The sequence below is a fragment of the Drosophila miranda genome, chromosome XR (genome assembly GCF_003369915.1).
Source record: "Drosophila miranda strain MSH22 chromosome XR, D.miranda_PacBio2.1, whole genome shotgun sequence".
Taxonomy (NCBI): Eukaryota; Metazoa; Arthropoda; class Insecta; order Diptera; family Drosophilidae; genus Drosophila; species Drosophila miranda.
Genome location: NC_046674.1, coordinates 21915360 through 21943337, shown reverse-complemented (window position 1 = coordinate 21943337; position 27978 = coordinate 21915360). Strand labels below are relative to the sequence as shown.

The window sequence follows — 27978 nt, the reverse complement described above, 5'->3', positions numbered from 1 at the left end:
GAGATGAAGCGGGCTGACGGCGCACTTTTTCGGTCGCTAAACCAAATTGATTTGATGTTTGATTATCCTGTTATAATGGAGATAGCCTGCCTGCCATGATTTATATATCACACACTCGCGGGAGTGTCCGAGTAGCCGAGTTGGCTGTTGGCTGTCCAATTAATTCTCACCAGAGCACGGCAGAACAGAGAAAACAGGGACCCTCCCTTTCTTTAATCGGTTTTATAACAGCAGGGTGGCTCATTTGTCAATGTGGCAATCAATAAATTCGCAAAACAGGTGGAAACTCATAACCGCGACAGGGTTTAGTGTTGGTTTGTGCATCACACAGATACAGATACGCGGAGACACAGACACAGCTACAGATACAGATACATTTACAGTAGTCGACAGAGCCAACCGATGAGGGTTCCGTTCCGTTCCGTTCCTTTCCTGTCCCTGACTTAACAATGAGTCCCCATCGCTCAGAGGCAGCTCTCCTCCTGGAGGTAGAGCCCCGCTAACAGGTGATCGGCAGTAGTGGCAGTAGGCAGCAGTAGTCTGCTTCTCTTTTTGGTTATTAAGTTGTTAAGCTAAATTATTGGTTTTCCTTGTTTTTTATGTATTTATTTTATTCCCTCCTCTCTGTTTGCATTCTGCATTTAAAGCCATTGGCGACATTTAACAGCTCGTGCATTTATGTATATGATCCGACACGAGTCCTTTATTAACCATATATGTAGGTACATATGCCCCTGGGGCATGCATATAAAAACATAATTGGATTTATCTAAAAATCCCACATCCCGAACCGGACGGAGGGGGGAATACGATCCATCGATATATCTTTCCGTACTTTTGGCAAATCTATTGAGGTTATTGGAGTGCGGTTAGATCGACTCTTTTAACCCTGAAGGAACCTAAGCCTAAAACTGCCTGAAAGGGTACCTCTTAAGGCGGACAAAAAGCAAGCCTGAAAACTGGTTCCTCCCTGCCAAAAAGCGAACAAGTTTTTAACGATCACCAAGAGTGTCGTCATTATTATTGTTTTACTGATTGATACCCGGAATCATTACGATCATTTCTATTCAGAGCCAATTACTTGGGGAAGCGAGCCTCTCGAAAGCACTCGGAAAGAGTTTTGTGTGATTTGGGATTGTATGTTGGGATCTCTTTATATGGATGTGTTCCAATGTTTAGGTGCTCCATTTCAGAGAGGAACCCTACTAATTTCAACGAGAGCTTTTTCTTCGGAAAGAAAGCTATTACTTGTAGATAAATAATCATAATCAGATCAATAAGATCCCAAACTTACCGTTGCTGGATCCTGAAAATAAACCAAAGAAATATTCATTAATAAAGCAATTTCGTTTAAGTAATATTTGTGTAAAAAAGCAAAGATTTAAAGTTAATTTAAGCGTGGGAAGATATATTTATATATATTTATGAGCAAGTGCACGAATAATCTGGATCAAGAACCGATCTGTTCTTGGGAATCGTTCGGGCTAAGAATTGAAGTACGCAAATAAATATTTATGTCTGATCGAAGGCAGGAATCGATGGTTGATTTAATTGTTCGACTAATTGAGAGATTTTTTTTTGCTCCGCCGAACCCCCAGGACGACGGGCATACGAAGGAACTACTGGCCGTACGAGTACGAGTGAGTAGCTGCAGCATTATTTGCTCCATTTGGCACTCAGTTAACTTAATGACTTGATTTGGGAGACTGATGAGGTGCGGCTGATTAGCAAGCATGGGGGGCATGCTGCATGCAGCATGGAGCATGGAGCATGGAGCATGAAGCATGGAGCCCCCAGACGGCAGGCAGTACGTGCAACAACGTTATGTTCGGGGACGACTTTGACTGTGGCCTGGCCCGACTGTGTAGCATCATCCTGCAGCAATCCGCGGAGCAGACTGTCGTCTGATCGGCGACAATGACTCTGCCATATAAGCACTAGATGGGGCTGGGCGGCTGGCTGGGCCACAAAAAACCCTGAAATTTCATGCAGAATTAATTAACTGCCGTGGTGGCGCTGACTGCGAGCGCTCATTTCGTGTCGCCGCCGCCCAAGTAGCCAGCTCTTGGTTTTTGTGTGCCCGCCCGATCTTCGATGACTGGGCCAGACAACGCTGCAGCTGAAGCTGAAGCTGGAGCTGAGACCGGTGCTGGTGCTGGAGCTCCACGGATACCGCTCGAGAGCGGTCTGGAATTTCATTCAGAAACGTGCCCTGTGCGCAGAGACTGTGGCAGGTCGTGTCCCCATCGCTTTGTCATGACCATCTCGCTGTGCTCTCAATATATGTGTACAATACGATTGGAGGACACATCCGTGTGTCTGTATGCATATGCTGTTTGCCTGCCTGCATCGGCCTGCCTCGGCAGCCCCGCCCGCCTCGGCTGCTTGTGAATCTATGTATGTTGTGGCGCCACTAGCTGCCCCGTGTCGCAATTTAATTACACAGCCTCGTCTCCGGCATCCATCCATCGGTGCCATGTGCAAGAGGACATCAGAGAGCGATTTATGCAAAGAATATGGACTGGGGAACGCAACTGGAGGCCCTGGGAGCACTGGTGGAGACAGCATCATCATCAGCATCGGCATCGGCATCAGCATCGCGTTGCAGCTCCTCTGGGAGCCGTCGCTTTGTCGTTTTTGATGCACAACTCAATTTGGCTGCTGATCGTCGCTATAATGCTGTTCGACGTCCACGTCCACGTCCACGTCCATGTCCATGTCCAGGGCCAATGGAGAGTTTCCTATTCGAAGGATATTAAGGCACAAAGCACTTGTTGCCATCCACTCGTGGCAGCTTCTTTAAAATCGAATCACGTCCGCCCAATTTTTGAGCGAGAGAGAGAGAGAGAGAGAGAGAGGGGGAGAGAACCGAACGGAGTTCTGAAGCTCTGAAGCCGGAAAGTTTTAACTCCCTTGTAGGCGATTAAGTTAAATGCCACTAAACTAATTTAATAGCGATTCTGAGTGCATTCAGAGGAACCTCTTTCGCTTTCAATCTATCGTGTAGTGGCTGGTGGCTGGTGGCTGGTGGCTGGTGCCTGGTGGCTCCCTTGCACCACATTTTCGCTGTTAAACATGTTGTCCTGTCCTGTCCTGTCCTGTCCTGTCCTGTCCTGTCCTGTACTGGTCAGTCGCTGGCGGGGCTGGGCTCTGTTTGTCACGTACACGAAATGCGAAGACCTTTTGCAAAATAAATACACCCGGCTAAGATTGCTTTTCTATATGGAATTTAATTTGCGCTGACCCCAAACATGTAATAACAATGCAATTTAATTTTGCAATTTTCTGTCGCCCATGGACAGAGCCAGTGGCCAGTACACCCCCCCTCCCTCCCCTCTCTCTCTTCGGGGCAAACTAAACCAAAGAGAGAGGTTTGGGGGCCCATCATCGAAAGGAATCGGAATCCCGACACCGACATCATGGCGGTGACAGAGATGACCACGTCCATATGTCCATCCGTCTCTCGTTATGTTATGCAAAATGCCTGAAAACGATTACGCAGTTAACGTTTATTGTACGCTGTATACAAATATACTATACTATACTCGTAGTTATTTCAATCGGTGGATCGGTGGATACGATGGATACGATGGATACGATGGATACGATGGCGCTTAGAAAAACAAAACGAAGCTGCGACGGTGGCGGCGACGGACTGGCAACCTGTTGCGCGTGGGCGCCCCGCGGGGTAGTAGGGCCTCGTAAATCGGAACGAGTTGAGCACACAAATACACATTTTGGGATGATTAATTTAAGCACTTTTACGATGCCATTTCCATGGCATTTTTCTGATTTATTGTCGGCCAAAGCGACGCGTTTCCGTCGCTCAAATGAGGTAAATAAAACCGAGCCAGGAGATCCGACGATCCGACGATCCGAGGGATGGGATCCCAGCTCCTACTAAATACTCGTAGGTACAGTCGCTGGGGATGGGATGGATGCTGATGATCCAGCTGCTCATTGGCTGGGTGGGCGGCACAACTGGCCGAATGGCCGACTGGGTGGATGGCTGGCTGGATGGCTGGCTGCCTGTATCGGCTATCGATTCAACTGAAGTTGTCTTCTAATTTTGTTGAGCTCTGATCGCGATGCTTACTTTGTGGACAGACAGAGGCTCTCTCTGGGCATGTTCTGGCAGCTGGCGGCGCATGTTGCCATCAGACGCATTTACTATTTTGCATAAATCATAATGTAATCTGCATCTGGAAATGAGAAAACAAACCAAAGCGAAAATGTCCAAGCGTTTATAATTAACTGCGCAGCCAGAAACCGAAGACATACGCAAGGCGACATGCCGGGCCCAGGCACAGGCCGCGGCCCAGGCGCAGGACCTCTGTTTCCACAGACCAGCATATAGCAGCCAGGCAAAAACAACTGTGCACAACTGTTCCTCAATGAAGCTTGCAGCATCTTCAGCCGCAACTTCAGCATCGGATATATACGCGTTGGCTTGTATGCAGCAGCAAAGCAGAGCCTCGGCACAGGCGGTCAGAGATCGGTGGTGCCTGGAGACGACTCCTTCTTCTACTCCTTCCTCCTCCGCTTCCTCCGCCTCCTCCTCCTCCTTCTCCTACACCTACAGGCAGGGCAGGCAAATGAATAACCCTCACATCGGGCACAATCTGCGAGATCTACGCAGCGCGCGGTCATCGCGGGATCGGGCGCCCTGCCAAAAACTACGGAAAATAATTTATGCTCCAGTCGTCGAAGCGCGGCAACACATTGGCGCAACATGCTCCAAGCTCCATGCTCCATGCTGCATGCCGCATGCCGCATGCTCCATGCTTCTCTTTCTGTCTCTCTCTCTGCGAGGGTGCAAGCAGCGGGTGCGGATGTGCTGGCCGTTGCAAGTCCCAGCCAAAATTATAAATTAATGAAATTTATGCACAATAAAATTGCAAGGGAATTATTGATGCAGTCGTTCACGCTTTAAATGCTCCCTAAATCAAAAATCGCCACGAAAAATTATTAATATGGCCGGCAAACATGCAGCCCCAGACCAATCACAATCACATGGCGCTAGGCAGCCACAAAAACAACAAAAGCAACAAATGTACATATCTGTATATCTGTATCCCCTGTATATCTGTGCGAGTGTGCGTTGTACTTGGGCCCAGGCGCCGGATATGTTTATCCGTAAAAACATGCACCTCTCGGCTCCATTAACCGATGGTTGGCTGGCCGTCAGTCGGTGGAGCTCTGTCTTGTGGCTATCGAGAACATGTCCATAGAATGGTACTCAACTGGTACTCAAACGAAGACGCATTCATTCCTTATCGATTGAGCCGCAATATGAACACAAACAGAACATAGTCCAGAATCTAGAACGCACCGTGTGGCACCATAAATTATTGGCCATAACTTCTGTTTTCGGATTTAATCGTTTTCATAAATACACATAAAAGATTCAGTTCCAGTTTCAAATATATCTGGCAATGGTTTTGGATACCTAAGAGTATGTGCATATCGGTTAAAGGATAGGTCTCAAAGCAGGATATGATCATTTGCTGTCATAGATCTAAAATCATATACTCATAGATACATTTTTATACCCGATACTCAAAGAGTATAGAGGGGTATGTTAGAAAGGTATATATACCCTTGATCAGCATTAATAGCCGAGTCCTTAAGCATAGCAATGTAAGTAAGTCCATCCATCTTTTCGTTTTTCCGTCCCAAAAAGCGCCTAGATCTCAGAGACTATAAGATCTGGAGCAACCAAACTTTGTACCCAGACGCCTGTGATATCCGCCCCCACAAAGAACAAAAATGTATGCCATTCACAATTTTGATGATACAAGAATGACCATATCTACCAGACCATATCGCCGAACCTGAATCAGATCGGTTTATTAAGAAAGTCTGAATGAAGCCAAGCAACCCTTTCTATGCTCTTACTCTTTCCCTCTCTCTCTCTTACACACGCTCTTCCTCTTGCAGTGTGCGCCCTCTGGCGGAGGGGTATAAAATGTAGAGCTGCGACCCTTGGCTGCGTCTCACAACGTACCCGCTGGTTTTGCTTTGAATTCTGCATCAAATCTAAGATGTTTTTGTGAAATATTTTAAAGAACCCCCCGCACGTGATTTAAATCAAATCAGAATTCGATTCAATGTGCATCTAATATAGATATACGGTCTAAAACAAAGGTCTGCTTCGTAGTATAGATGGGCTGAACCCCTTACAGTACTTTCCGAATCAAAGGCTTATTTGGAACATTTTTGATATGGTTGTCAGCTAGTTCTACTTGGAAACCACCTTTAAATGGAATTTATTAAATTACGCATTTAGTAAATCCATTTGTTGTTTTTTTATGTTTTGTTTTGGTGCATTTAATATGTAAATTAAATCTGTAACCGTATCCGTATAAAATAAATTGTCAAATTACAGACTTCAGATTGCTTTCACACCGTATCTCTTCAATTTAAGCATAAGTTTAAATTTACAGAGAAAATTTTTGTTGGTTAAGCGCAAAACCTCTTTATCTTATCGCGGGCTTGGTTTTGGGTTTCTTTTTAACGAATAAAATGGAATGGAAATACTTATTATTCCACGAATCATGTGTATGTAAATACCACTTCTCACATGCGTCTCCAGAGCTCCGGTGGCACGGTGGCACAGTGGTAGCGACTGGACCGGACCGGACTGCGTCGGGGACCGGGGCAGCCGCAAGTTTCGTAACTTACGCAGAAATCTCAGCGATCATGTTCAAGACAGGTAGCGCTCTATTGGGCTCATATCACCAAGCTGAGCTGAAAAATTAGTTCCTCAACGATGACAAATTAGACGTCATTAAGAGTGACTGAGAGAGACTGAAGCAGAGGCGGGAGGTCGGGAGCCAGGCACTGGCACTGGCACTGGCCCTGCCACTGGCACTGGGTAACTGTGACCTCATCTCATCTGATCCTTTCTGGGAAATCAGAACGCGCAGAGAACGTGCAACAAATGGGCATCCTAGGCCGCCGCAGCAGCGCGTGGAACTGTTACTCCACATTATTTATGATAATCTCGATTTTGTGTGGTAGCCTCGGAACTGGGCCCTAGGCTCTCTGCCCTCGGCCGAGCCCCGCGTCTGTCAGCCACTGGCGTTGCGCATGCGAACATATCGCGGGGCAGCCAGGCGCTGCGTGTGGCCTCCCTGGACTTGGCTCTCGTTTACCTTCATCGTTTACCTGTTGCCAGAGACCGGAGACCGGAGATCGGAGACCAGAGACTCGGCTTGGCCCGAGAGGCCAGCCAGATTAATGCGAAGTGACATGTTTAAGTAAAAGATCCAGAAGCTTATCCGATAATGGCCACCATATTTATTAAATGGCGTATTTAATTTGAGCCACCGAATGCGGGGACAGAGGAGAGCAGAGAGCAGAGAGTCTCAAGCACACATAATTAACCTAAAAGCGTCTCATGAGCCATCTTCAATTATGCCAGGCAGGGCATGCCAACATCATCTATAAGCAGGACCCTACACAGCATCACGAGACAGCTGAGGTCCTGAGCCAGGCTCAGACCAGCCCAGGCGGCAGTGCAGACAACACGATTACCCTTAAATAGACCCCACAATAATCATTTGTTTCGGGTCTTAACAATGCAGTATCGTATCGATAGCGAGGTAACCAAGTCGCCAAGCGGCCAAGCGACCAGGCGGCGGCGGCCACCACCGTCGCGTCTGTGTCGTCGTTTCCGTTGCTGCTGCTGCTGGTGCTGCTGCTGCTGCTTGCCCCAACGGTTGCAGCTTGCAACTTGCAACTTTTGAGACAACACGAAGATTAGCATGCGTGACTAACAGAATTTTGTTATTCTTGGCTGCCTTCCTGGCCTGGCCTTCCCGCGCAAGTCGTGCAGGAACCAGGCTTCGGGTCTGGGTCTGGCCCTGGCTCTGGTCTGTCCACGACTCAGTAATCGTTTGTTAATTTTGCTAATTAATTATTGAATTCCTGATAAGCGGCCATTGAGTAATTGGCGAATGCCTAAATAAGAGAACCCCAGATTGCAGACGGAGAACTATGAATGAATCGAGTCTGCCGATGAATATCGTATTAATTGATGTCCGATCCATGGCCAGCCATTTCACGGGCCAAGATCCTGCCGAAAGTTCACCAAGACTCGCCTTTCCTTTGGGTCTCTCTTTCTCTTTCTCTGTCGTTGTTGACTTTTTGGGAAGCATAACCTTTTTTTTTTTTGGTTTTTTTTTTGTTTGACAAGCAATTGCACTCAGGCGAAAAATGTATGCTCCATGCTCCGTCCCATCGAGTGTCTGCGTTTTTAAGTCTGCGCGAGCGCGACCCGCTGCATGCCTCCACTCCATGCCACTCCACTCCACGCCACACCACGCCAAGCCACTCCACTCGTCCACTCGTACCTCCCTCATCATCACCATTCGTCCCTTTCGGACAAAGTTTAGTTTCGTAATTTATGATGTCGCTATCGCAGCATCAGTCCCAAGGATTTAAGGTAACGTGCGAACCCAGCAACGAGCAGCCACGAGGGCCACAGAGCCAGAGAGTCCCCCAGAGCCGAGAGCCCAGAGGGAGGGCAGGGAAGAGGCGTATGCTCCATCCGCAATCCCACAAATCGCATGGAAAACTATTATCAGAAGTTTTATGTAAATTTTTAAGCATGTTGCCTGTGCCTCCTGCCACTCAAAACATTATGGGTCGGCAGTGGCAGCAACAGCAGCAGCAGCAGCAGGAGCATCATCAGCCCATGCTTCAAGCTGGGGGAATGTAATCTTTTGTCATCATGTTTGACAGAAACGGTTGTCACCCGTACGCATGGAGCACACCTGTTTCGGTTCCCTCATTAATTATGCATAAGTCACTGTTTAATTCTGGATCCTTGGAGCCTTGACAGTGGGCTGCTGCTGCTGCTGCTGCTGCTACTGCTGCTACCCTTCAAACTTCAAACTTTATCCGCATCCAAACTATAAACTAATGTTTGGTGCTCCAAAGCTCTGTTTTCAAATACGAGTATTTGGTATTTACAAACTAAGAACGAAAGGAAAACAACTTAAATTAAGGAATACATTACAAATCTGTTTATAGGTAATGCCACGGACAATCTGTACTTAAGGGAATCCGTATATCTACCGTTTCTGGGGTAAATTTGTTAGTAGTCCAGCTTTATTAGCGAAGTTCGAGACGAGAGGCGATGAGCCTTGTCAGGCACAAGCCATGCATGTTGTTTTGTCATTTTTGGGGCATTCTAGCTGGGGGGGCATATAAGAAACCAAGGACTTGGTAGTTGGTAGTTCTACGACAAGTGATTGGAACATAGCGCTTTCAATTAATACGATTATATTGCTGCTTGTAGTCAAACATCCTGTAATTCAAAAGGAAAATGCAGACCAAGTTCCTTTAAAGAGTATCTGGCACAGACTATAGAAGACATACTTGTACACATTGAGTCCGTTCACGTCGCATTCAAAGAGTAATCTCTTAAATTTTTACTTTGCATACAGAGCAGCTTTCGGGGCTGTCAAAAAGTTTGCTCACACGCGCATTTGGATGTTCCTCCTTACGCAGGAGAAATATGACTTTACTGAATGCAGGTTGAATGATTCGATCATTCATTTGTGATGCGGTGACACGAATTACAGGCATCCAGCATTAATATTACCTTTTGGGGCCACAGCAGTCGGGGGGGAAATAAGATTCAAGTGGCTAAAAAGGGGGGCTGACCGCGTTGAAAGGACGGGGGTAATAAATAATTGTTGATTTTTTATCCCACAGAAAAATACAAATAAAAGCAAACAAGTTAAAGCCAAAACCAATATAGGCGGCACCGATGGGCGTTCAGCGAATTCTGTACGAATTCTGGGCTTACACTAAACAGAAGACGGAACGACAGAACGACAGGACCGAACGAGGAGGAGGGATTACGGAGTCAATTTGAAAAATCGATTAAATTCGAATAAATGTTGGCGAATGGGCTTAGTCGGATTTAAAAACTCATAACAACGTGGCAACACCTCCTTTTTGCCCAGTGCCGATGAGCCGATGATCCGATGTGCCAAGGTGTATAGAACAATGTGTGGGGTACACCACCAGAGAGACGCTGAGACGGTCGCCAGCAGCCGCCGGCGATTGAAAACCGAGCGAATGGCACCGGGACGGGTTAGCTCTCTTCCGAGCGGAGTACGAGTATTATTTATTTACATTTATTTTGCACAATTTATGACCGACCCGCCGCCGAGCCCTCGCTGCTGCACATCGGAATACGTATTGACAAATTTGCAGGGCCGGGCAGGGCAGGGCCGGCCCGGGCAGGGCAGGGCCGGCCCGGGCAGGGCAGGGACGTGCAGGGCCCTCTGGTGCTGGTGCTGGTGCTGACGTCGGGTTTTGTGGCGTTCGGTAGCCGGCGCTAGTACATGGAACGGTGGCACTGCATGCGACAGGAACATGCATTCACCCGAAAGGCGAAAGCTAATCAATATACATATTCGATTTGGTGGCCCTCTGGGCACTTTACTTAAAGTCTGGGGCCCCGGCGTTGATTGCTTTACAGATCCCAGCAGCAGCAGCCACAGCCACAGCACACGCATTGACATTGATATACATACCCACACGGGGCGCTGAGGATCCGGATTCGGATTCGGAGTCGGATTCTCACTGAATCCGAGACAGAGTCCAGTCCATTTCATTCCATTAAACGTGACAAGTTGCATGTCCATATAAAGCAGCCACTGACCTCAATCAAATCGGTATCGGAGATCGCAGAATCACTGAATCGGCCTGAGGCCATCAAAAACCGAGGCGTAATAATCAAAAGGATCGTGTTTAATAAAATGCAAAGCGTCTGCCAAAGCCATCTCCGGTCCATCGATTGTAATCATCTCTCCCTCTCGATTGGGGGAAACAATGGCCATCCAGTGGCAGTGGCAGTGGCAGAGACAGAGTCCAGTCAATCATGAATCCATCTTCGTCAATGGTCAATGGGTGATGTGATTGTATTGCCAGTGGCAGTGACTCCTTGGTGGTTAACATGGCGCCTGAGTTTGTCGTTTTGGGAATTGTCGAAGCGGATCATCAGTTCAGTTCGGAGGATCATCAATGACGCTCGCTCTTGACGCTGCCATTGTTCTTCAGTTTTTGTCATTGTTGTTGTCGTTGTTGTTGCTGTTGTTGTCTGACGGTGGCGACGGCGGCGAATGCGGCAAATGGACTTCTATACCCCCGGCGCATGAAATGTCAATCAAGTCATAGAAATCACCAGCGGATTGCGGATTGCGGACTGCGGATTGCTGATCGAGGATCGTTGGATGGTTGGATGGTTGGATGGTTGGATGGTTGGATCGTTGGATCATTGGATCCCTGATTGACTATGCGAAAGTAGGTGCCTGCAGCACTCGGTGCTGCAGGAGCCATCCACTTGAAAACAATTCAATTGACAAAGCGAATAAATCACGTAGAACGGAGCCTCTGCTCAGGAGTTTGGGCCTCAATGACGATGATCGTGGATCGCTTTTGTTTTATTTGTATTTTTATTTCTTTTTTAAGACTGTGACAGATCTCTGGTGGGTTCTGGAGGCACCAGCATCAGGCAACGGCAAATAAAAAAAAAAGAGAAAAAAAGGAAAAACTCCGCACGGTCCAGGCTACGGGGCCCTGAAGCTTTCTGCTTTCTGCTTCTGCGTTTTTTTTTTTGGTTTTTGTTTTTTTTTTGTTTCGGGTTTGTTTGGTTTCATTTGGGTTTTTCGTAGTTATCTGGGAAGGTTTTCGAATGTCGCTAATTTGACGACTGCACGATTGCATCAAGTCGCCAGCCGGCGAGTACGACGAGTACAGGACGTCTTGGGTCCAAGACAGGACAGGACGGGACAGGACGGGACGGGACGGGATTGGACTCCCGCCGATGCATTCACAGATAAGCTCAATTTCGTTTTTGCTGACACTTTACCGGCGGGCCGGTCCGATCGGAGCTGGAGCTGAGAGCTGAGAGCCGAGAGGAGTTTCACGTTTTCGAGACATGTCGCCGATTTTGGGATGGCACAAAAATAAAAATTCCTCTTCCACCAGTCACGGAGCTAAACACGCTTAAAGAAGTCTCTCTCTCTCTCTCTCCCTCGCTCGCTCGCTCTCTCTAGCGCTTAGCCTCCGAACTCTTTAATGGTCATAACAGTTTTGCTGCTGGCTTTGCATTATGCTCGACGAACGGTCATAACCGAAGGATATTTGCAGCTGCAGATCGGTGGCCATTCATTAAGATTCCTCCGCAAGAGATAGGGAGAGAGGAAGAGCATTGCTAGTTCGGTGGGGATCCTCCTTCGGGGGTCCCCTGCACTGCACTGCACTGCACTCCACTCAACGCAGTCGCCAGTAATTGTGAATGACAATAATTGTGGAGACAATCGGCTGTGGGCTGGGCTGGGCTGGGGGCAGGCCACATTCTGTCGATGAGACATTCGCTGGAACGTGCAAGATGTTGGCGCCAACAGCGCCACCCAATATATGCCAGTTAAACGTTAAACGTAAACGTAATAATAAAGACAAATTCCTGAGAATTCCAGCCAGTGCCAGAATGCACAGGAATGGAGACCAGGATGACCAGTTCAAAGTTCCAAGTTCCAAGTACCCATCCATTCCCGTTCCCATTCCCATTCCCATTGCCATTCCCTGGCTCCCTGGGAGGCTTTCCCCAAGCCAAGAAAAACGCATCACATCACAACAATATGTTACTCTTGAGCCACTGTTTCAGAGGGCGTTTTGAGGTGATGTTGAAATTAATGGTTGGCCAAGACGCCGCATGGGACTGAGACCGAGGCTAAGACTGGGGCTGAGACTGGGGCTGAGACTGGGGCTGAGACCGAGGCTGAGGCGCTTATTTTCTTCACTGGATTTGATCGTGTTGCAGATCCATAAATCAAAATAGATCGGAATCTACACGTTTTATTGGACAGATCAATTACAAGCTCGCCATGCGAGAGGGGATTTCGTGAATTTCTAAAGCGTTTCAGAATATTCTTCTATCGATAGATCTGTCAGTAAAGGGCTCTCGTTATTGGCCAATAACGTATCAAAGAACATGTACAAACATGCATCAGCTCGGACTGGCCCATGACCTAAATCAGAGAGCAACTTCAAAGAATATTTACGACAAGAACAATTAAATGCAGTTTTATGTGTGGAGCACCCGTACCCGTACCGCACCGGGACGGGCATGGACGGGCCGGATGACACGGCGACGCAACTGCGACTCTTTCCCAGAAAGGGAAATCCTTTCGCATGTCAACTGACAATATTATTCCACCACCATTACTCCGAGTGAGCTCTTTCTTAACTGCAGCATAACTAAATATAAAGCCACAAGCGGCATAAAGTGCGGGCAAGGCACTGTCACTGTCACCGTTGTTTTGCTTTCAGGGAATATATATATATTTTTATTTTTATTTTTTGTTGATGACAAGCAGAGCTCCAATTAAATTTAATAGCTGCCGAGCGAACATAAAATTGAGCCACCAACGTGGAGGACCTTTCGCTAGCCTTTGTGCCCGCTGGCAGGGGCAGGGGCTGGGGCAGGGAAAGGGGCACGGGGTAGGGGGTAGGGGGTAGGTCGTAAACACATTTGATTTGGATTTCTGGAAAGACTCCTCCTCCGCGGAAAGACTCATTTGACGGACAAGAAGCCGTTTGCGCCGGTGTTGCTTTGTCGGATTGCTGATTGAATTGTCACCTCAGTTTAATGACACACTACTACTGCCGCTGCTTCCCCGACGTATCTTTCACACAAGCCGCCGGTGCCGCCGCCGCCGCTGCCATGCATGCCGCTGGTTTGATGTTTCAGCGCTGAGGGAATCATATGCCACTTGGTTGGCAGAAGGCGCCACCAATGCCGATGACATATACGTCTGTACGTACGAATATATGTGCGAGCATATACGGGGATTATACGGCAGCGACTGTCAAAGGTGTCAGACGTTTTATTGCCTCCGTCGACGACGACCTGTTGAAAAGTTCATGGTCATGTGGGCCATGAAGGGAATTGCCCATTGCCTTTTGGGAGGACTTTGAAGATATTACTTCTTGAGTTTTTAATCAGTTTATTTTCATTTGTCAAAGGGGGATTGGACGAATCCACGATGGATCTGTGGATCTCTGTATGGATTTCTTGGCAAGAAAGTTCTATGGTATTTATTAGTTGGCCAATAAAACGATCAAAACAAAGCACTCTTAGGACCAAGTCCATGGGCTGCACATGTTCCTAGCTACAGAGACCTAATGGTGGTTGGCGATTGGCGGTTGGCAATTGGTGGGGGGTATGTATGGGCTTGTCCGGTTTGTATCCAAAGTTTAATTAAATTTCTGGCATACGACATCAGCAATCAAGCACTGGCAACACTCGTACACATGGCGCAGGGTTAGGGGTAAGGGGTAAGGGTTAGGGTTAGGCGTTAGGCGTGAGGCGTGAGAGGATGCACAGTCATGGACATGACTTTGGGTAAGAGCGTAAGAGCGTAAGGGAGAGGGGAGAGGGGACGGACATGCACATTTGAATTCAGTTAAATAGTCCACCTGGGCCAGAGCCAGAGCCATGGCCTGCCTGCCTGCCTGCTGGCCTTAGAATGAGTTGATGGAATGCCCTATGTAAGCCCTATATGGTATATGCCATGTATATCCCTACATGACTACTGCGAGTATTTGTGTGCTCGTCTGCTCGCATTCAAAACGCCAGTCGCTGCTAATATTGTAGTAGCGGCTTATAAAATGTTACAAGTTTTGTATTAATTAAAAACTTTTGCTTATGTCTGCGTGTATCTTGTGTGTGTGTGTGTGTGTGTGTGTCCATGTGTGTACTTTCACCGAGGTATGCCTCGTGTCCGCTGTTGTTCCTTCCATCTCATCCAGGTACCACGGGTGCCACGGGTGTGAGTGTGGGTCGCGAAACATTCTCCTGTCCATACAAGCATCGAGTGTGTGTGTGTGTCTATTGTTTCAACGGCTCTGGGGGCCGGTTGGGTCAGCGATGGGACCCGCCCCAATAGACAAGCTGCACCGTTTTGCAATTTGAGCTTGTCGACGTTGCCGGTGTTGGTCTGGTCTGGTCTGGTGTGGTGTGGTCTCTGGTCTCTGGTCTCCGGTCTCTGGGTATCGTTATGGCGTCTCCCTTCCATTCGGTCAGCCATGCACCCAACCAACCAACCAACCAACCATCCATCCATCCATCCATCCATCAACGTGTTTGACCTAGCCGGCAATTCGGCTTGACATGCGGGTAAATTGAATTTTCCTTGTTTCGCATTTGTTTCGACTTGTTTTTCCTTTTCTTTTTTCTTTTTTGATTTGCCTGTTGTACGAATTACTTATTCAAATTAAAAATATTTCTTGTTTTTTTTTTTGCTGCATGTAGCCTGATGACTGGTGAAAATGTACATACATATTTGGGGTTTCCCCCGATCTCCCATCTCCCATAGGTGGGACTATGGATTCCCATACGTACAGAAATGTTTGACATGTGCATGCGGCATCCACTATCTGCATATCGATATGGTTTCTCGTGGAACACTACGTACGTATAAATATGTATATGTGTGCAGGAGGAAGCACCTTCCAGATCAGCATGAACAGTCGTCCGTCCGGAGGTTTATTTGCAATTTATTCCATCAGTTGAAGAGCTTTGTATAAACCAAACTCCATAGATAGCTCTTTGAACGGTCCCGAGAATGCAAAAACAACATACATGTCTAGGTCTATTGATGCTCGACACGAGTCCCGCCGATAAGGGTTTCCAAGGTAGCGAAGGAAACACATTTCCTGATCAGCATGTTCGTATGTTTCTATGCGACTTGTTCCATAGTTTTAAGAGCTTTTTATAAGCCAAACTTCATAGATAGCTTTTACTCTCCGGTACGTGCTTTCTCGGTCTCGAGAATGCAAAAACAACATACGTGTCTAGGTCTATTGATGCTCGACACGAGTCCCGCCGATAAGGGTTTCCAGGGTAGAGAAGGAAACACATTTCCTGATCAGCATGATCACTCCGTATGCTTCTACGCCGTATAAACCAGACTTGACAGATATGTAGCTCTCACTATGAAGTAGTAGTGCTCCTTAGTTTGATTTCAAAAGTATAAAACTGTATGGACAGTAGCTATAATAAGCCACCAGTCAGCCAGTCAGTTGGCAGTCAAAAATCTTCATTGAGATGTGCGTGTGAACATTTCATATTTTACACAGGACCGGACCCGAATCATTTGCAAAATGCAAAGTTTCCTGGGCGTTCTCCACCGCCAATGCTACGGAGTACGATCGCATAAAGAATTCGCTGGGACCCCGCGATGGAACACCCGAGGCATTAGGTTAAGCGGCAATTGCGGACTGATTTATGGCTATTTCCGTCTCGTTGCGATTTCAGTGATTCAAGGAATTGGAAGCGCCGCAAATGAGCTCCCGGCCTGGGGGCTGACACTCTTGGTGGCTCGCTGGCTGGGGCCGCGGGATGCACGCTCATTAATTGATTGCACTTATGGCTCTGCAGATTTGCAGCAGATACTGGCAGTGGCACTGGCACTGGCATTCGCACTCATACAACGTGCGGAATTCATTATTTCCGGGAACAGTGCATTTGTACGGCAATTAGTTCGCTTAAAAACATAATATACCACGCCTTCGCGGCAGACGTAGGGCCCATGTTAGTCTGCGGTGGACATAAATCATCTTACGACGAGGCCGACGCCCCAGTATCAGCATCAGCATCAGCCTCTGCCACAGTAGTGGATATGGGACATAAATACCCCGGGCATGACCGAAAATTTCATCTAATTGAGAGACACCACAGCAACATGAGCGAGCAGGCGACTGTGCTGTGGTGTGGTGTGGTGTGGCCTGGCCTGCCCTGGCCTTTGCCTCATTCAGCGAAATCTGTGGCATGTATTGAGTTCTCACAGTGGGTTCCCCTTCCCCCTCCCCCTCCACCGTGCTCAGCTCCGTAGCAATCTCTGAATTTTAAGATGTCGCGAGCGTAACTCATTTTTCTATGTCTCATTTGGGGCGACCCCTCGAGAATCGCTCCTCGTTTATTTTCTTCTGTTTTTTTTTTCCGCTTTGTTCCAGTTGGAGTGTGGGGTCACATACATATCATAAATTAATATGAGCATACCAATAAATATGAGTGATAAACGACCAGGTATCTGGTCTATGGACTGTAAATATGGAGATCCCGCCACTTGTGGGTGTTGCAACACCATTTTAAAGGAGACGATCGGAAGCGAAGAAACCTAGTTTCTTTATCAGTGTATTTATCACCATTTAATGGGACATTTTTCCATTGTAATTATGTATTTTTGGGAAATACGCGGAAACTATGCCTGCAAGAAATATCATGAAGAAATTGCTCTAAAAGGTTCGGAGCGAAAATCACATGAAGGTCTTTGGAATGCGCTTGGATTTAATATTATTATTTGCTATATATTTTTATTAAATAAAAAAAGGGCAAATGCAATTCTGAAAAAGAGAATAACGAAAGAATTTCTGGCTTTCCCAGCATTTGGGAAATTTGTCTTCGAACATAATTTTATTTAGGGCTAGTAATATAGAAATAATCCAGAGGACTCAATTGAAGATACTGTGAACTATCACTGGGGAACCAGGGTACATACGGAATGATAATATTCATAAAGACTTAAATGTAGGACCTGTTAAAGATGAAAGCAAAGTAGCCCTACACGACTCCGGCGAAGGGACCTTCCTACCTAGCAATAATGGTTAAAGCCGTACTCTAAATAATTAATTTTGATTAATTAAATAATATATATGTATGTAAATATTAGATATAAGTATATATATTTGTTGTTAGTCTCTCAAAAAAAAGTATTTTAATATTTAGTTTTAAGCATTTTAAAGGAGATTTTTATATTTAATTTATATAGAATTTTAGTCAATTTACGCCTGCAAGTTTCCACAGATATTATCCAAATATTCACATTTAAGACCCACTGACATTTTATTGGGCTATTATTTATTCTTAAAAATGGTTTATTTAAGGGATAAAATGGTTAGAGACAGCACTGTGATAAATGGAAATGGTGTGTCTGCCTGGCAGATCCTTTTCCGCAAACTACTTAGCCGCCGTGTCATTCGTCACCGCCTGCCCAATGGCGGTTTGGGTCCACGTCCACGTCCGCGTCTACGTCTACGTCTATATCTATATCTATTATGTATCTGTATCTATGGCGAGATCTATGCCCGCGCTGTGGCGTTCGCTCACGCCCACTTCTTAACATGCGCTACAAGTGCTAAAAATGTTGGAAACATATTTCACAATTAATTGTCGCCCCGGCTGGCCATGCCATGCCATGCCCGCTTGGCCCGCTTCCCCCGCTTGGCCCGCTTCGCCCGCCTGTCCCGCTTTTGCCTGACAGTCGTCGCGTCGTCGTTATTATATGTATTTTCAGTATTTTCCTCGCATTTTTAAGTGTTGTTCGACATGGCAAAAAACAACGCGTTCGCTGCTTAATTTGTCGTAATTAATGCTTATGAATAGTTTGTACTTGTCGTATTTGTTAGAGCAGAGCACAGGGGCCGGCCCACTGTGGCCCTGTTTGGGCATGGTCCTTGGCTAGGGACACACTCACCTGCAGCTTCACCAGCTCGGGGTACTCGCTGGCCAGCTTGGCCAGCTCTTGGTAATTAGCCTTCGCCATCGAGACAATCCACTCCTTTGCCTTGGGATGCGCCATTGTGACTTCGGGCGAATCCTTCTCCTCAATTAATTGCTGAAAGACACACACAGAAACCGAAACAGATACAGATACAGAAACAGTGAAACGGGAACCAGAGGAGGCATAAATTAATTATACATGTTTCTGGGGGCGTAGACACCAAAGTGGTAAAAACAGAGAAAAGCAGAAAAAAAAGAAATGAAAAACAGAAAAAAAAACATCGGCATGAACCGGGAATAAAACATAGAAAGCCCATTGAGAGCATTAACGCCAACACACACACACACACACACACACACAGTCGTCGTCGTCGTCGTCTTTCGGAATACACGATTCTAATTTACACACCCATACGTTCCGTTCCGTTCCGTTCCGTTTCCCCTCCCACCGCCAAAAAACTCTTGTGTGGCATCCAATGGATGTGTGGATCTGCATATGGGGATGTTCCTGCGAGGGTTGGGGGGTGCTGCTGCTACAGACATGGGTGTAAAAGCTGGATGGTAATTATGCTCACGCATCCGACGACGGGGCAGGGCAGGGCCGGGCAGGGACGGGCGCCCATTGCCGATGTTCTTTCCATAATTATGAAGGTAATAATTTTTATTTATTAGGGCACGCGCCTTGAGGCGGCTGCACTAAGTGCGAGATGGGGTTTCTGTTTCTGTTTCTGCTTTCTTCTGTTAAGTGAAATAGAGCTCGAGGATCTCGAAACTCAAACGAAAGTTGTTCCTCCTTCCGTTCTGCCCCACCCCACTCCCCCCCTCCACACCATTCCTCTCCGTTTTTTTGGCTGTTGTTCGAGTTCCGTGATTTACTTGACTCGTAATGAGCTCTCTCTAATTATTGCAACGGGGGCGGTTGCAGAGGCAGATAAAACACACATGTGTGTGTGTGTGTGTGTGTGTGTGTGTGAGCGGGGAAGACAACACAGTCGACATGTGTGCCCTCATATTTACGAGCCGCGGAACACATTTCGGCAACTAATTATCCCATTCGCATTATGTTCGCGAAGCAAACAAGGACCAAGGACCAAGCAGGAGCAGGAGCATCATACGCATCGCGGGATTTTACCTGAACAATCCACATCCACCCTCCCCCGTCCAAGCGCCAGCACAGTAACAGTAGATAATAAATAGGGGGGAGGGGAAGAGACCATTTGAATGCCGCATTTAGCCGAAGGATGCCGCAACGCGTGCGCCTGTATTTGCACGCCACTTGACTTCAGGAGAGTCTCCAGTACCGTGCCGTACCCGACCACGTTTCTCCAATTACGGGTCGTGCGCGAACGCACACGGAATAGTAGTTCCCGTGGGCATACCGCATGCCGCCTGCCGCCTCCCGCATACCCGTTCGTAGTCCTCGCGCAGGTAACGCCAGTTGGTCGCCATTTGCAAAATGCCGAGCACCCCGCACCCACACCCGCACCCGAACAGCCGAGCGACAGAACGACACGGTAAAACTCGTATTCGTCCTCGTCCTCGAACTCGTACTCGTAAAGCCCCTGGCAAAGTGGCCATGTCAATGCTAAACAAAAGAACCAAACCAAACCAAACCAAACCGAGTCCCCACCCACCCATGGGGATGGGAGGGTATATTTATGTTGCCTTTTTTATGGGGAAACTCGGACTCGAACTGGAACTCCACCAACTCTAGCTCCAGCTGCAGCTCCAATGCCAATGCCAGTGCCAGTGCCAGTGCCTGCTTCTGGTTGTCCCCTTGTCTATTTTTCTCATTTCTCCCCAATCGCTTGTTTGTTGGCCAGCTTTCTTATGTCCTGTGTCCCTTTATGCCCCGATATTATATCACAATGCTGGCCCGTTGTTGTCCCTTGCCGTGCCCAGGTCTGCCACTGCCACTGCCACTGACTCTGGCTCTGGGCCATGGCCAAAGCATGTTCCTCCTGTGTTTACGTTTGCCTTCCGTATCTTACCTTTGGCTGCCACCCTGGAAAGCCGGTACGGACCCGAGGACCACAAAATGGTCGTGTTCGCCATCCCCGCATCCAAACGGAGCTCTGTCCGTTCCGAGCAGAATGATGTCGTACTCCCCGGCTGCGGGGGCGACTCCAACTCTGCCCCATTGACGCTCCACGTCCTCGACGGGTAGAAATTGTTGCTGTTGTATATTTAACCGCTTCGGGACACAGTTTCGTTGTTGTTTAACAGCAATAACAACTTTTGGTTTGTTTCCTTACATTTTTAATTGGGTCCTTTGTGGTCTTCTGGCCGCCCGATGGCCACCGAGGCCACCACCGCCACCACCAGTGCCACCGCCGCCCGTGATGAGAATAGCTTTGCCTAACTAATTTCTATTGCTGCTTATTGGCTGTGTTAACATGTTTCACCAACTTGTTTCCATCCAAAGGGTTTGCCAGTGCCGCCCTGATGTGGGTCGGTGGGATTCGGACTCGGACTCGACCTCGGATTCGGGCTCGGATTCGGGTTTGGGATGTGAAAGTTTTATATGCATATTGGGATATATTGGTATCCACTGAGGTGCCTGTCCTGCCCGGCCCAGCCCCAGTATTTTAATAAGAATAAATGTGGTTTGTTTGATGCTGCATTCGGGTTTGGGGCTGTTGTTGATAGTTGCCTTTTGCTTCAAGGGGGAGGAGGATTTTCAACTAAAAGGGACCTTTTATTTGAAGCCAAACTATCTCTTTAAGGCCAGTCCATCTTCCATCTTCCACCTTCCATCAATCAATCAAACTTCGTTTAAAATAGTCTGCGATCAATATTAGTTTTTTGGAAAAAAGCCCCCGTTTGAAAGCAGCTTGCTGGGAAATAAATTAATCAATGCTTGCTGAGTGAGCGGATTAAATGCAAAATCATCGGGATAATTAAAAACGATCGAAACGAATTTAATTGATCAGCGCTGCCAGGGCGTCGATTTTGATGGATCTACTCCCGTACTCCCGTACACCCGTAAACCCCTACTCTCGTACTCCACTTGCTCCCCAGTGCCTGTCGTCTGGGGTCTGGCATTTGGCGCCTCTCCGATCGTGGATCTCCGATCCAGCACAAAATTCTGACCAACATGAGGTGGCACTTTCTTTTGGACCTTTCCCCTGCGATGATTAGTTTTCGTTTTCCGAGGGGAACGGCGGGGAACATCCATCAAACCTATCCCAATATTGTCTTACAACTGAATTCGAATAATTGCCTTAGGACTGTTGGCGCCACAGCGAGATGCGAGAGATGGAATGATGGGAATCTTGTTAGCGAATCAATTTGTTAACATGTTGTAGGCGCTTACAAAAGTATCCATCCCCCCCTTGAATAGTTCTACCACTATTGCACCTCCGTGATGGGGAGTACTACAAATAAATAATGACCTGGAGACCCTTCCGTTTCGTTTCGTTCCCTTCTATCGGACTGCAAACAGTCCGCCTGTTACATATATTAACTTTTATATTTCATATTGTACGAGTATTTGTATGTTTTCTGTGCATAAATTTAGGGACAACTCTTAAGTCCGGAAACAAGAAATACGTGAGAAAATCAAAGTTGCAACTGGTGATACTTTTGTTGGAGATACAGATACAGAGGATACAGAGCGTATCTCATGGGCTTGTCCATGTCCGAAGAACGCCTGTACAAATAGGCACTTAAGTTAAGGCCTTCTTCTCGATGTTTTAGTGGGATTTTATGGCATTTGACGTGCCGTTGACAATCTCATTTTGATGTACATCCACTGCTGCAAGAGCATCATCTTCTATGCATGTTTCAGATGGAGAATGGAGAATGGGGGATGGGATGGCATATCATTCGTCTTTGCCGACAATTCGGATGATTTATGCTCGAGGGATATTATTTTTCAACTCTAAATTTCATGATTGACAGGTCTAAGTGGTTGACAGTTGTTTGACAACTCTGCGCAATTGTTCTTCCTCCATCTCTCCACTCCACTGCTCTCCTCTCCTCTCCTCACTCCTCTTCTATAGCTTGTAAAATTAACTAAGAAACTATGTTCCTGTTCCCGTAACGCTTGACAAATTTCCAAGGCATTTATTTGTATTTCTAAATTGGTATCTGCGTATGAACATGCTAGAAAATCAGGCGTACAAATATAGTAGGTATATGGACTCCATAGTGCGATTGGAGGGGATTGTCTGCATTTTTTGATGTTTTACTCTGAATGTTCTGCGAGAAAATCCAGGGACTTTTGACCCACTTGTGGTCGGAACTTTTCGTTAGATACCGCCTACATTTAAAAAGAATTTCATTTCATTTAACAAATCATCACATGGAAAATCCAAATGCGGGAATGAGTATTCATATTTGTCATTGAATTTCATGATTAGATCTCTTTATGCCCAGTACTCGAAGAGTTTACGGATATACCACGAAGGAAGCGTTGACACCCGAGTCGATATAGCCATGTCTGTCCGTCCTTCCGCGCAGATCTCAGGAGCTATAAGAGCTAGAGCAACCAAACTTTGTATCCAGACTCCTGTTATCAGTGGCATCCAAGACGAACTCATAGAATCGTAGAGAATGATCATATCTACCAGATCGCCAAATCTCAATCAGATCGGATTATTATTATAGTCTGAATGTAGAATGAAGCCACCATTTAGAGTGGCTACGCAACCGATTCCACGATCTTACTCATTCTCTCTCTCTCTCTCAATCACTCACACTCTCTTCCTCGTGCAGTGGTGGAGGTAAGCGAGATAGCAACACAGGTGGTGTTGGTGTGAGATGAGAGAGACAGAGAACCGATAAAATATTTAATAAATCAAATAAAATAGGTCTTTAGGTGGAAAGAGCATAAACGGAGTGCAAAAATTAACATTAGAACATAAATAACGGTCGAGTTTCCTCTCTCCGCTCTGTCTCATGAAAAGTGCGAGCAAACTTCATAGAGAGATCCCCCCCCCCTCCTAGACATTTTTACGAATCAAAAGGACAGACACCAATTCTGGCTCTTACGTATAAAATATATTATGGTATAGGTTCCCGATTGTTCGGATCTGTTTAGTTCTTATTTTCCATGATCATTAGTTTAATATTTACATATCTTCCCTGGTTGTAAGCGTTCAGTTCGTTTGCAAGTGTCACGCGTCATGCGGTAGAGCCTCTCGGTCCCTTTCCAAAGATTTCTAGTTTTATCCGTTTGTGAAACAGCGGGGAACACCGATTTTCAGATCTGAGTACGTGTGCGAGGGGAGGGGAACGTGTACATTTTTGTGTACATTTTTGTTGGCAAATAAGCTTTTTGGGGGTGGCCATAAAAGTGCTTGCCGGCCCCAGCAGCCCGCTGTCCGCTGTCCGCTGCCCGCTGCTCAAATGCCAAAATGCCAAAATGCCAGTGTCGAAAAGTGTCGTCGTGGATAGTTGATGATGGACAAAGAGCAAGTTACTAAATACTAAATACACTCGAGTACATGTGCTGTCTGTACAACATGCATATACACATGTCGAGCATCGGGCCCGAATGCGCGCGCGGCGACAATAGTCGGGAGGGACGCACGGACGGACGGACGACAGGCAGAAAAAGAAGAAAAAAAAAAAAAAGAAAAAGTGAACGATGCAGGCGCATGTACTTTTGTGAGAGACTTACATTTATATTGTCCACTAATAAAATTAATGGATTTATTCAATTCGAGTGTGCTGGTGGCAGTTCGTGACATGGCTCTGAGAATTGTTGACACGGCTGACAGTTTGGGGAGCAGTCTAAGGCCCCAGACCCAGACCCAGTGCCAGCCCCAGCCAGCAGTTCCACATGAGGTGGCACACATCTAGGCCTGGGACGCACCAGCTTTTGACGGACGGGAGAGCAATAATTGCGAGACGCTTGGCGGGTCTCGACCCGACCCCCTATAAGTATAGCCAGATCTAATCTGCCTCTGATTTGTAGTGGTCCAATCCAAGCTCTTGTTTTGCATTCATGCACATTCTGGCAGCTGGAGCTATTATTAAACGATTCCTACATAATTAATCAAAAGAGGCCAGGGGACAAAAAACAAAAAAACGTCGCATTTGAAGGTGAAGCTTTCCACAGAATCCGAAGCGTTTCTCACAGGAAATGGAACAAATTGTATAAACAGTGCGGCCCCAAAGCATGTGCCTGCACTTAGCACCGTTCTCGTTCCCGTTCCCATTCTCATTCTCATTCCCATTCCCGTTGACCATAAAAGAAGCAGGGCTCACACAGACACACACCCGCATTGCACAAGCGGCATGAAAAAGAGGGCTAATACGCTTTAACCGGTTCTGGCTACTCACCTTCTCTGGCTTTTTCTTGGCTGGCGGCGAAATGATCTTGGCCTCTTCCTCGGATGCCATCCGGTTGAACTTGCGCGTAGCCTCCTTCACGCTCATGGGATTCTCTGCGGTGTCCGCCTCATTGCTGGAGACTTTCTCAGCGGCCGAGCTGTCTGTGGAGGCGCCCGAAGAGAATGAGAATCTGGGTATGTTCTCCTTGTTGCCGGTCTCATACACGGAATAGGATCGCCACACGGATCCACTGACGGATGGGGGCTGCTCCTGGCTGGTGGCAGCATCTTTCTCTGTTTTGGTGGCAGGCTGCCGCTCCAGACGGGCTGGATCAATATGTTGTATGGCCGCTGTGAACTCGTCCACGCACTCCCGATAGTTGTCCTGCTGAACCTTGTGCACGGCGACGCCAGCAGAAGGCGACGTTACCATGGGCGGTGGCTTGTACGGCGGTGGCTGCCGCATCGGGGAGGCGAGGCTGCCACCCTCGAAGGTGATGGAGCCACCGCCGGGATTGGAGGGTTCCGGGCCGTTGTTGGCGGCGGCCACGGCACGCTCCACCACCTCATCGGTGGGGCACTCATTACGGTACTTCTTGCGCAGAATTAGAAACTTTTGGTTGTTTTCGTTCTTGATGGTCGACAGCAGCGTCACATATGTCTTGAATCGATTGCGCGCCTCGTCTGAAATGCAATTATAATATAATTACGCATTGCAATTGCCGAAACTCGCTCGCTTTGTGTGTGGTATGCAACAGGTCATAGAAACACACCACACTCTATGTATTTGCCCAATGACTCACTTTGGGTTTGTGGATGCGTGAGAAACTTCTTGAAATGCTTCACCAACGCGTGGTTTGTCACCTTGCAATCGTTCACCAGCATGTAGTTGCGTATCTCCGCAATGGAAAGCTCATTCGGTAGTTCCATTTCACGTGCTGCATACACTTTTAATTGCAATTTTTATTTTTCAATAACAAAAAACACGACACAAACAAAAACACAGCTACCAGGGGCTGACAGACATTTGTGTGAAGCGGGCATCCCTGGCTGTAGACATAAAAAAGGTCGCTGATACGGCAGCCCTACAAAACTCTGGCTGATATTTTACTCGTGCAAGTGGTTTCTTTAAATCAAATTTGATTCATTATGTTTATATTGAATTTTAACTAGATGTGCGGCAAAGATACTATTATATAAAAATTTTATTTATATCTTAATATTTTAGGCCTATTAATATGTGGCACTAGGTGGCCGGATTTTCCTTCGAGCTGGCAGTTATACCCGAGATTTGACAAGAGGTTTCGTAAAGTGGGAAAAAGGGATTAAAAGAAATGAAATCTTAAATGACGCTAATGCAGATAAATCATAAATTTAATAACCTTTCCATAGCTGTAACACTTTTATGAGAAATACAGTTGAAATTCGGTTGGTTTGGCCGTCTGTGGAACCCCCTCCCCGATTATGTTAACATTTTGTATGGGAGATTTAGATATTGTTAATACGAAAATACTAAAATCCGGATTTAAAAATGGCGGGAAGTGGTAGGAAGTTAAACAATACTTAACCACTTATTTGCTTACCTACTAAATATACAACTAAAATCTATTAAAAATTAATCGAGCCGGAAGGAGTTCAGAGATTACACGATATTTTGTAATAGAAATATACTAAAAGATGAATAGAGATAACGATATAGAGGAAAAAGACACAGTTAAAAGAATAGCAACAGAAAAAGAGAGCCACAGAGAATATTAAAGTTCTTAAACTTATTGTTACAGGGGGAAATTAAATATCCAAAAATAGTCAACTCGGGAGGACCCCATTCGCAATGCCGTAGAAGTATATCATTTCTGTTCGCCTTTGTTTTTTCCTGATGTAATAAAAGAAAACGAAATAAAAGAACATTTAAATATAATTTTTCGAAGTTATTGGCAAAATACTGCACTTGCATCGGAGCAAATATTTTGTTTAAAAACGGAGTGATTTACTTTGATAGTAATGAAAAAAGATATAATTGAAATAGTTCTTAGCAAGGGCCTAACTTAAGCGGTGTAAAAGTTGAATTTAAAAAGCCGAAATTGATTAGTTATGAATAAATATATTTGAAATATTTGAAATTTGTGCAGTGCTGGAGAAGAATTTGAAAGGGATCATGGAACGAGGACAAACTATGGAGGTTCGAGGAGACACTAAATTGGGGATCAAGGCGATTTGAAGCCTCAGAGAGAATTTGCAGGAACATTTCTACAGTCGAACATTTCTATTACGTGCTTCCATACAAAGAAGTTTCTATATGAATTTATTTATAGAACACTGCAATGCTATATTCTTAAAAATATGAATTCTATACTACCAATTTTCCGTATAATGAATTCCCCTTGAGATTCGCTATATGGAAGTGGTATTTTGAAAGTCGATGACGAGATGAAATATTTCTGGTAAAATATTTCTGCACCTTCTCCAAGCTGTTCTATGATTTGCCAGAACTGGGCATTGAGTTAAAATGTAATTGTCACAACTCATCATTCGTATAATCGTTTAAAGGAGTTATCAGATAAGAAATGTTTGGACTGGTGTGACAATAAGCCAGTACATCTTAGTATATGTACATACATTTGTACAAATTGGGGTCCAAGTGAAAAAGCATAAGCTTATGAATATAAATTCATATTGAAAGGCCTGTGACTGATGCTTCCCGGAATAAGGGTATAGGAGACTTGGATTTGGAGGAAAGTCGCTCAAAATATCATTGTTACTGGTGCCTGAGAGCACCAGTTATTAATACGTGACTGCTGTATAGAAACCATCAATAAACCTGAAACAAAACATGTTCCTCTTATAAAACTTCAACTCAAAGTTGCACATGCAGTTTTACGATGGGACTGTGACATCTGCAATCGACGGTAAAAGAGGTCGCGTACTTGCTTTGCTCGTGCGTCAACCCCCGACTCACTTGCTTCGGTCGGAGTAAAGTATTGGACGACGAACCAAAACTTCTGGTAGCGCCCTAATCGATGGGTCAAAGGGTTAAATATTAGGGCGGATAATAGATTAAATAGGAATAAACAAAATGTATGTGTAAATACCACGCATACATAGACTCGT

The 27978-nt window shown here is 46.3% G+C and overlaps 1 protein-coding gene across 1 annotated transcript; it reads right to left on the bottom strand.

Moving 5' to 3' along the window:
- Window positions 1–70: 70 nt before the first annotated feature.
- LOC108151512 (ankyrin repeat domain-containing protein SOWAHA) lies at window positions 71–25888 on the bottom strand. Its single transcript, XM_017280156.2, has 4 exons — window positions 25674–25888; window positions 24881–25554; window positions 18564–18704; window positions 71–1306 (listed from the first exon to the last, which is right to left on the bottom strand). The coding sequence occupies exons 1-4, from the start codon at window positions 25798–25800 to the stop codon at window positions 1274–1276; spliced, it is 975 nt and encodes a 324-aa protein (XP_017135645.1). The 5' UTR covers window positions 25801–25888; the 3' UTR covers window positions 71–1273.
- Between the last annotated feature and the right edge of the window lie 2090 nt (window positions 25889–27978).